At 43.9% G+C, this 10,418-nt stretch overlaps 4 protein-coding genes across 4 annotated transcripts; all 4 read left to right on the plus strand.

Annotated features, from left to right (window-relative positions):
• Window positions 1-23: 23 nt before the first annotated feature.
• LOC118755369 lies at window positions 24-2,345 on the plus strand (the record flags this gene model as incomplete). Its single annotated transcript, XM_036490208.1, is given in 1 exon segment — window positions 24-2,345. A coding segment is annotated over 1 exon segment (2,096 nt), but the record flags the coding sequence as incomplete, so codon positions are not given.
• Window positions 2,346-2,798: 453 nt separating this feature from the next.
• On the plus strand, window positions 2,799-4,883 carry LOC118755366. The gene has a single exon (XM_036490205.1). The coding sequence runs from the start codon at window positions 2,799-2,801 to the stop codon at window positions 4,881-4,883; it is 2,085 nt and encodes a 694-aa protein (XP_036346098.1).
• Window positions 4,746-10,408, plus strand: LOC118755368. The gene is made up of 2 exons (XM_036490207.1): window positions 4,746-4,819; window positions 4,906-10,408. The coding sequence occupies exon 2, from the start codon at window positions 6,011-6,013 to the stop codon at window positions 8,807-8,809; it is 2,799 nt and encodes a 932-aa protein (XP_036346100.1). The 5' UTR covers window positions 4,746-4,819; window positions 4,906-6,010; the 3' UTR covers window positions 8,810-10,408.
• Window positions 9,100-10,075, plus strand: LOC118755367 (the record flags this gene model as incomplete). Its single annotated transcript, XM_036490206.1, has 1 exon — window positions 9,100-10,075. A coding segment is annotated over exon 1 (976 nt), but the record flags the coding sequence as incomplete, so codon positions are not given.
• Window positions 10,409-10,418: the final 10 nt, after the last annotated feature.

A 10,418-nucleotide genomic window follows, 5' to 3' on the forward strand; every position in this document is an offset into this window, starting at 1 on the left:
CCCCCTACATCCGAAAAGGAGGAGACAAAGAGCGGCACGCAGCCAACTAGTTCCCAGGTGCGATTTGTCGCTTCAACGCAATTCCCGCGGTTACCAGTACCATCGTTTTCTGGCAAGTTTACCGACTGGGCCAGCTTTCACGATTCTTTCAACCGATTGATTCATAATAACATTGAATTAAATCCCATCCAAAAGTTTCATTATTTGAAGCAGGCTTTGCCACTTGAGCGTGATCTTGACATACAACAAATGCTTCTGACAGAAGCGAATTATACCACTGCATGGGATCTGTTAGTAAAACGTTATAATAACCCGCGAATAATATTTTCCCATCATATGAACACGCTGTACAACTTACCAGTTCTTGTTAAAGAAAAATCTGACGACATCAAAACCCTGCTTAATGTGGCGAATGTATGTGTTAATGAATTTAAACGCCTTAAGCTCCCAATTGGGGAATGCGATCATTGGATTGCCCATTACTTAACCACAAAATTACCAACTGAAACCCACTCAGCATGGGAGCGCCACCTGGGAAGCAAAATAGAGATTCCCACCTTTTTTGACCTAGAAGAGTTCTTAACCAATCGCCTCTTCACCATTGATGCTATCGAAAATCGTAGCTTAGCCTTTAATGCCACGTCTTCACGTATGTTGTCTAACGATATTAAAAATCGTCATCTTTACAAATCAAAATCATCTGCGCGACCGACACATAACGTCAAAGCACACCATGCAGCCACTAAAGTCAATCCATCTTCTCAAGATTGCTGTGGACTTTGTGGACAAGCACATATACTACGTCGTTGCCCAATGTTTCTTTCCAAAGATTGTTTTGAAAGAAAAGGCATTGTTGACAAGGCCAAGCTGTGTCTAAATTGTTTGAGCAAGTCTCATGCATTGTCGCAATGCACAAGCAGTAAAAATTGCATCCAATGTGGTCAACGTCACCACACGCTCTTACACTTCCCACGGACTTCGCTAACCAATACAGCTGCGCTGCCACTCGCTCAACACACCGCATCGGCTCCCGCACAGGGACAAGTAGCCCCAATAAATTCCCACGCTATGTCCACGTCAGCCTTTGATCTAAGGCGCGTAACAAATGCACATGCTACATTATCAGCAAATTCTGCACATTTTGGTCTACGAACATCAGCGGTTAACTCACCCAGACAGGTTCTGTTGGCCACAGCTTTAGTGTCACTACGTAACGAAGCAACAAACCAATCTTCAACGTTTTACGCCCTTATAGACCAAGGTTCAGAAGGGACACTGATTTCCGAAAATGCAGTTCAACGTTTAGGCCTTGCACGTCATCCTACTGCTGCAAGCATCTGTGGAGTGGGTCCAAGTGCGCTAAGCCAGTCAAAGTTTTTGGTAAGCTGCACTCTTCATTCTTGCCACGATAAAACCTTTGCCGCTCCTATTGAAAGCGCGTATGTGTTGAAGCAACTGACAACCGAGTTGCCAAGTAGGCGCAGCGTGCCACAACAATTGTCTCATCTTCAAGGTCTTACTCTAGCAGACCCATTATACTATCAGCCGAAGAAAATCGACCTGATTCTTGGTGCCGACATGGTTGCTCAAATCTTGTTACCGGAAATGCGCATTGGCGCATTTGATCAGCCAATAGCTCAAAAAACACATCTTGGCTGGATTTTGTTGGGTCGAATCGATTCTCCACCATCGTCAGCTATCACAGTTCGTTGCCATCACGCGAACCTTGAACTAGAGGCCCTTGTGCAGAAGTTCTACGAAAACGAACAAGTGCCTACAGAAACACCAATGTCTGAGCAAGACAAGTGGTGTGAAGAGTTTTTTCAAAAAACACACGTAAGACAAGACAATGGAAAATATCTTGTTCGACTTCCGTTAAAATCAATTTACGACCCTAATCAAACGTTAGGGAAATCCAAGCAAATTGCACTTAATCGGTTTTTACACCTGGAACGTAAATTTCAGCACGACGAAACCCTACATGGGCAATACACGGAGGGTATAGAAGATTATTTTCACCTCAATCAAATTGTTCCGGCAACAACGAGTGAGGACCAACATTATTTGCTGACTGCATCTAACAAGCCCACGTTCACATCTTGTGTTTTGCCGCATCACGCGGTAGTAAAGAAAGATAGATCCAACACTAAGGTGCGCATTGTGTATGACGCCTCTTCAAAAACATCAAATGGCCGTTCCTTAAACGATATGTTGTGCACCGGCCCACCATTGCAAAATGACCTCCCAGCAGTCATTTTGAATTGGCGTCTGCACAAATTCGTTTTCTTGGCGGACATACAAAAAATGTACCGATGCATTGATATGCACCAAGATGATGCGCAATACCAACGCATTCTGTGGCGAAATAAAGATGGAAACGTCCAAGAATACTGTCTCACCACTGTGACCTTTGGTACAGCCTCGGCTCCATACACCGCAATCAGAGTTATTCACCAGATCGCTCAAGACGAGAAGGAACGTTTCCCGATTTTCTTACTTTCTCTTTAAACTTTTCAATTTTTCATACAGCAACTAAAAGGTCTGTGCTAGCTACTATCGCGCGCATATGTGATCCGCTTGGATTTTTGAATCCAATAACTATTGCTGCGAAAATTATTCTAAAAGAAATTTGGTCAACGAAGATAAAGCGTCAAGACGAAAAACATACCGGACTAGAGTGGGATGAAGAGCTGCCATCAACTCTGGCCATCTTATGGCAAAATTTTGTTGCTGAGCTACCTAATATAGAAAACATCTCAATACCACGCTGGCTTAATTACACGCTACGACCACACTCAATGGAAATACATTCCTTCTGCGACGGATCGTTATCTGCTTACGCAGCTGCCGTATATCTGCGCATACAATACCAACATGGTGAGATCCACACCCATCTGATCACGTCTAAAGCCAAGGTAACACCACAGAATCTAATAACGATTCCACGAGTAGAGTTATGTGGTGCAGTATTAGCTACAACCGTTGCCAAATGGGCGCAACAACACTTACAACAACGCTGTGGTGAGATTCCGATATATTATTGGACCGATGCAACGATCGTCCTACACTGGATTGCCGGTGATATACATCGATGGAAACTCTACGTGGCGAATCGCGTAGCTAAAATTTTGTCAGTTAGCTTGCCCAGTCAATGGAGTCATGTCAAAACTCAGGATAATCCGGCCGACTGCGCGACTAGAGGTTTAACTCCGACTCAACTTCAACAATTCGATCTTTGGTGGATCGGTCCTGCGTGGCTTCGGCAAGATAAATCGACCTGGCCTATTTCTTCTAGTAGCCCAGACGATATCGACAGCACAGCTACCGAAGAAAAACCAGCTAAAGTATTAGCGCTTTCGATAATTACCGAACCTTCGTTTCTACTACGATATTCTTCCTACATCAAACTCGTACGTATAACAGCTAGGCTGCTACGATTCTTTTATAATCTTCGCAAAACTCGCAAGGAAGACCGTCATAGTGGACCGCTCACCACTAACGAACTTCAGCAAAGTCTCTTTCGAATTGTTCACATGGTACAGTGTGAAACATTTGGCTCGGAAATTCGATGTATTAAATCTAAAATCAACATACCCACAACAAGCAAACTAGTCAGTTTGACACCTTTCCTAGATGGAAACGAAGTTCTTCGCATACGCGGTCGCTTACATCATGCGAATCTGCCATATGATCAAAAGCACCCCATGATTTTGCCGAGCAATCACCACTTTACGAAACTTCTAATCGACTTTGCTCACCAAATTACATTACACGGTGGAGCGCAATTGACGCTTACATACATCCGTCGAAAATTTTGGATCATCCACGCTCACAAAACTGTGAGACTTCATCTCCGGCATTGCATCATTTGCTTCCGTAACAAACCTTCGTTAGTCTCTCAATTGATGGGAGACCTGCCCGCAAAACGTGTAAATCCACCTCAACGCGCATTTGTTGCAACTGGAGTGGACTACACAGGTGCCATCGAAATAAAATCGTCGAAGTATAGAGGGCACACGGTGTATAAAGGTTACGTAGCCATATTTATATGCCTTGCAACCAAGGCCGTGCACCTTGAAGCCGTCACTAGCATGTCTACCGAGCATTTCTTGTGGGCGCTACAGCGTTTCATCGGGCGACGTGGCCTTTGTCAAGACATCTATAGTGACTGTGGCACCAACTTCATTGGTGCAGATGGCATTCTAAAAACTAATTACCAAAAATTTCGAGCCGACTTGGAACGCGAAGTCATCCCAAAACTGACTGACCTACATATTCAATGGCATTTTAATCCACCTCAATCTCCCAACTTTGGGGGACTTTGGGAAGCCAATGTAAAATCAATTAAATACCATTTGAAACGAGCTGTCGGTGGAACCCGGTTGACATACGAACAGCTATCTACAGTCTTGGTTCGTATTGAGGCGTGCCTTAACTCTAGACCGTTATGCCCACTTACCTCCGATCCAGATGATCTTTTGGTGCTCACACCCGCGCACTTCCTAATCGGCGATGCTTTACTGCCACCACCGGAATCGGCTCCTGAAAACAAATCGTTGTCTTTACAATATTTTGAGCTCCAAAGATTGGTTCAACAATTTTGGATAAGATGGTCCTCAGATTGGCTCTCGCATCTTCAAGCGCGTCCCAAATGGAGACAACAAGAACAAAATTTAGCAGTCGGTGAACTTGTCTTGATAAAGGATGATCGATTACCACCCAATCAATGGTTATTGATGCGTATTACGGAACTACATCCCGGATCAGACCACCTTGTTCGTGTCGTCACTGTTCGTACGCCAAACGGTCTTTACAAGCGGTCGGTTTCGAAAATTTGCAGATTGCCGATTCCAACTTGCAATGATGCCAACATAATTCACTAACCCCATTGTTATTTTCTTATAGTCACCACGGTGCCTCAACAAACTCGCTGTCATCAAAAAACAAACGTTCATCATAATGCTGGAGACAGCATCGGGGGCGGCATGTACAATTTGCAGCGAACACTTACGCAACTCACTGTGCTACATCAGTTAAACACAGTCTCCCCTTCGGTACCGCCACTGTCTACGCCAGCTGGAGTAACAACTTGCACTTGCTAAGCAGTATACTCGTTCTCTACAGTCCGCTTAGCTTCACTCACGATGTAACGGAATATCACCAACTTGCTCAGCTACACCTTTATGCATACTCCCACTCCATGCAAGGGACGGTTAAGCTTGCATGGCTCTGGAAGCTGACGAGGAAATTCAGTACAAGTAAAACAGCGGCCAGAAACACCACGGACGGTGGTGTTCACATCGTTTACTTATAGTATATCAACTAAACATATATAATTGTACACAATAAATATCATCTTATTAACGACAAAGGAGCGATCATTTTTATGAAGAACAGTTCATAGGGACCCCGTTACTATAGTATTCGTCAATACTACACATTTTATGGTGGCCCATGAGGGGAATCCTCCTTCCTTCAAAAAGAACAAACCAAAACATCTACATATATATATATATTTTGCAAAAGAGAACCACTTTGACCGCTGTTTGCAGTTTCAAGGGCATCGGTTACCCACTTGTGCGCTGTCAGCGTATGCAGTTCACTTAACTCGGCGCGCTGCAGTCACTGGTTGCTGTTCGCAGAAAAGCGTAATACAATTGGTCGCCGTTAGCGTATGTACTGTCCGGCGCGCTGCAGTCAAAATTTTAACCTCTGCCAACGTTGTACACATCTTTAACGGCTGTAACGTCCGTGGCTCAATTCATCGTTGGATTTTTTCTTGCGCTCAACTTTTTTCGCTCAACTCCAATTCGCCACAAAGGAATATTTACGCTCGTCCTAACACTTTGAGTCAACTTTAGTGGTGAAATAATCATCGGATTTATTTTTTCCGCTCAACTCTAATACGCCGCAAAGGGAACATTTACGTTCATCACCTACATAAACTTAAACGTAAGTTCTAAAATCTCATTTACGCTATATATACATATATATATTAGCAAATAAAAATATGGGTGATACAGCATTAATTAAGCTGCAGGTAAATCGGCTTGCGTCCCTTGAGAAAATACACGTCAACTTTAAAAAGGATTCACTTGGGCGAAAAACTAAAACCTATTTTCAGCAACGATTAAAGCGTGTTGATGAGCTCAATGAGGAATTTCGTTCCACGCACAAATCTATTGTCTGTTCTGACATTAAGTCGGACGACGAATACCTCACCACTGATATTGCCTCCCAGTTCGAAGAACTTCATTTGGAACTTTTCTGTCTGCTCACACAGCGTCATGACGAACTGTTTCCCCCTACATCCGAAAAGGAGGAGACAAAGAGCGGCACGCAGCCAACTAGTTCCCAGGTGCGATTTGTCGCTTCAACGCAATTCCCGCGGTTACCAGTACCATCGTTTTCTGGCAAGTTTACCGACTGGGCCAGCTTTCACGATTCTTTCAACCGATTGATTCATAATAACATTGAATTAAATCCCATCCAAAAGTTTCATTATTTGAAGCAGGCTTTGCCACTTGAGCGTGATCTTGACATACAACAAATGCTTCTGACAGAAGCGAATTATACCACTGCATGGGATCTGTTAGTAAAACGTTATAATAACCCGCGAATAATATTTTCCCATCATATGAACACGCTGTACAACTTACCAGTTCTTGTTAAAGAAAAATCTGACGACATCAAAACCCTGCTTAATGTGGCGAATGTATGTGTTAATGAATTTAAACGCCTTAAGCTCCCAATTGGGGAATGCGATCATTGGATTGCCCATTACTTAACCACAAAATTACCAACTGAAACCCACTCAGCATGGGAGCGCCACCTGGGAAGCAAAATAGAGATTCCCACCTTTTTTGACCTAGAAGAGTTCTTAACCAATCGCCTCTTCACCATTGATGCTATCGAAAATCGTAGCTTAGCCTTTAATGCCACGTCTTCACGTATGTTGTCTAACGATATTAAAAATCGTCATCTTTACAAATCAAAATCATCTGCGCGACCGACACATAACGTCAAAGCACACCATGCAGCCACTAAAGTCAATCCATCTTCTCAAGATTGCTGTGGACTTTGTGGACAAGCACATATACTACGTCGTTGCCCAATGTTTCTTTCCAAAGATTGTTTTGAAAGAAAAGGCATTGTTGACAAGGCCAAGCTGTGTCTAAATTGTTTGAGCAAGTCTCATGCATTGTCGCAATGCACAAGCAGTAAAAATTGCATCCAATGTGGTCAACGTCACCACACGCTCTTACACTTCCCACGGACTTCGCTAACCAATACAGCTGCGCTGCCACTCGCTCAACACACCGCATCGGCTCCCGCACAGGGACAAGTAGCCCCAATAAATTCCCACGCTATGTCCACGTCAGCCTTTGATCTAAGGCGCGTAACAAATGCACATGCTACATTATCAGCAAATTCTGCACATTTTGGTCTACGAACATCAGCGGTTAACTCACCCAGACAGGTTCTGTTGGCCACAGCTTTAGTGTCACTACGTAACGAAGCAACAAACCAATCTTCAACGTTTTACGCCCTTATAGACCAAGGTTCAGAAGGGACACTGATTTCCGAAAATGCAGTTCAACGTTTAGGCCTTGCACGTCATCCTACTGCTGCAAGCATCTGTGGAGTGGGTCCAAGTGCGCTAAGCCAGTCAAAGTTTTTGGTAAGCTGCACTCTTCATTCTTGCCACGATAAAACCTTTGCCGCTCCTATTGAAAGCGCGTATGTGTTGAAGCAACTGACAACCGAGTTGCCAAGTAGGCGCAGCGTGCCACAACAATTGTCTCATCTTCAAGGTCTTACTCTAGCAGACCCATTATACTATCAGCCGAAGAAAATCGACCTGATTCTTGGTGCCGACATGGTTGCTCAAATCTTGTTACCGGAAATGCGCATTGGCGCATTTGATCAGCCAATAGCTCAAAAAACACATCTTGGCTGGATTTTGTTGGGTCGAATCGATTCTCCACCATCGTCAGCTATCACAGTTCGTTGCCATCACGCGAACCTTGAACTAGAGGCCCTTGTGCAGAAGTTCTACGAAAACGAACAAGTGCCTACAGAAACACCAATGTCTGAGCAAGACAAGTGGTGTGAAGAGTTTTTTCAAAAAACACACGTAAGACAAGACAATGGAAAATATCTTGTTCGACTTCCGTTAAAATCAATTTACGACCCTAATCAAACGTTAGGGAAATCCAAGCAAATTGCACTTAATCGGTTTTTACACCTGGAACGTAAATTTCAGCACGACGAAACCCTACATGGGCAATACACGGAGGGTATAGAAGATTATTTTCACCTCAATCAAATTGTTCCGGCAACAACGAGTGAGGACCAACATTATTTGCTGACTGCATCTAACAAGCCCACGTTCACATCTTGTGTTTTGCCGCATCACGCGGTAGTAAAGAAAGATAGATCCAACACTAAGGTGCGCATTGTGTATGACGCCTCTTCAAAAACATCAAATGGCCGTTCCTTAAACGATATGTTGTGCACCGGCCCACCATTGCAAAATGACCTCCCAGCAGTCATTTTGAATTGGCGTCTGCACAAATTCGTTTTCTTGGCGGACATACAAAAAATGTACCGATGCATTGATATGCACCAAGATGATGCGCAATACCAACGCATTCTGTGGCGAAATAAAGATGGAAACGTCCAAGAATACTGTCTCACCACTGTGACCTTTGGTACAGCCTCGGCTCCATACACCGCAATCAGAGTTATTCACCAGATCGCTCAAGACGAGAAGGAACGTTTCCCGATTTTCTTACTTTCTCTTTAAACTTTTCAATTTTTCATACAGCAACTAAAAGGTCTGTGCTAGCTACTATCGCGCGCATATGTGATCCGCTTGGATTTTTGAATCCAATAACTATTGCTGCGAAAATTATTCTAAAAGAAATTTGGTCAACGAAGATAAAGCGTCAAGACGAAAAACATACCGGACTAGAGTGGGATGAAGAGCTGCCATCAACTCTGGCCATCTTATGGCAAAATTTTGTTGCTGAGCTACCTAATATAGAAAACATCTCAATACCACGCTGGCTTAATTACACGCTACGACCACACTCAATGGAAATACATTCCTTCTGCGACGGATCGTTATCTGCTTACGCAGCTGCCGTATATCTGCGCATACAATACCAACATGGTGAGATCCACACCCATCTGATCACGTCTAAAGCCAAGGTAACACCACAGAATCTAATAACGATTCCACGAGTAGAGTTATGTGGTGCAGTATTAGCTACAACCGTTGCCAAATGGGCGCAACAACACTTACAACAACGCTGTGGTGAGATTCCGATATATTATTGGACCGATGCAACGATCGTCCTACACTGGATTGCCGGTGATATACATCGATGGAAACTCTACGTGGCGAATCGCGTAGCTAAAATTTTGTCAGTTAGCTTGCCCAGTCAATGGAGTCATGTCAAAACTCAGGATAATCCGGCCGACTGCGCGACTAGAGGTTTAACTCCGACTCAACTTCAACAATTCGATCTTTGGTGGATCGGTCCTGCGTGGCTTCGGCAAGATAAATCGACCTGGCCTATTTCTTCTAGTAGCCCAGACGATATCGACAGCACAGCTACCGAAGAAAAACCAGCTAAAGTATTAGCGCTTTCGATAATTACCGAACCTTCGTTTCTACTACGATATTCTTCCTACATCAAACTCGTACGTATAACAGCTAGGCTGCTACGATTCTTTTATAATCTTCGCAAAACTCGCAAGGAAGACCGTCATAGTGGACCGCTCACCACTAACGAACTTCAGCAAAGTCTCTTTCGAATTGTTCACATGGTACAGTGTGAAACATTTGGCTCGGAAATTCGATGTATTAAATCTAAAATCAACATACCCACAACAAGCAAACTAGTCAGTTTGACACCTTTCCTAGATGGAAACGAAGTTCTTCGCATACGCGGTCGCTTACATCATGCGAATCTGCCATATGATCAAAAGCACCCCATGATTTTGCCGAGCAATCACCACTTTACGAAACTTCTAATCGACTTTGCTCACCAAATTACATTACACGGTGGAGCGCAATTGACGCTTACATACATCCGTCGAAAATTTTGGATCATCCACGCTCACAAAACTGTGAGACTTCATCTCCGGCATTGCATCATTTGCTTCCGTAACAAACCTTCGTTAGTCTCTCAATTGATGGGAGACCTGCCCGCAAAACGTGTAAATCCACCTCAACGCGCATTTGTTGCAACTGGAGTGGACTACACAGGTGCCATCGAAATAAAATCGTCGAAGTATAGAGGGCACACGGTGTATAAAGGTTACGTAGCCATATTTATATGCCTTGCAACCAAGGCCGTGCACCTTGAAGCCGTCACTAGCATGTCTACCGAGCATTTCTTGTGGGC

Source organism: Rhagoletis pomonella, unplaced genomic scaffold, assembly GCF_013731165.1.
Source record: "Rhagoletis pomonella isolate Grant_MI unplaced genomic scaffold, Rhpom_1.0 Rhpom_scaffold_06091, whole genome shotgun sequence".
Taxonomy (NCBI): domain Eukaryota; kingdom Metazoa; phylum Arthropoda; class Insecta; order Diptera; family Tephritidae; genus Rhagoletis; species Rhagoletis pomonella.

Excerpts from the sequence above, each read along its gene's own strand:
- LOC118755366 (XM_036490205.1), top strand. The coding sequence starts at position 2,799 with ATGGAAATACATTCCTTCTGCGACGGATCGTTATCTGCTTACGCAGCT.
- LOC118755368 (XM_036490207.1), top strand. The coding sequence starts at position 6,011 with ATGGGTGATACAGCATTAATTAAGCTGCAGGTAAATCGGCTTGCGTCC.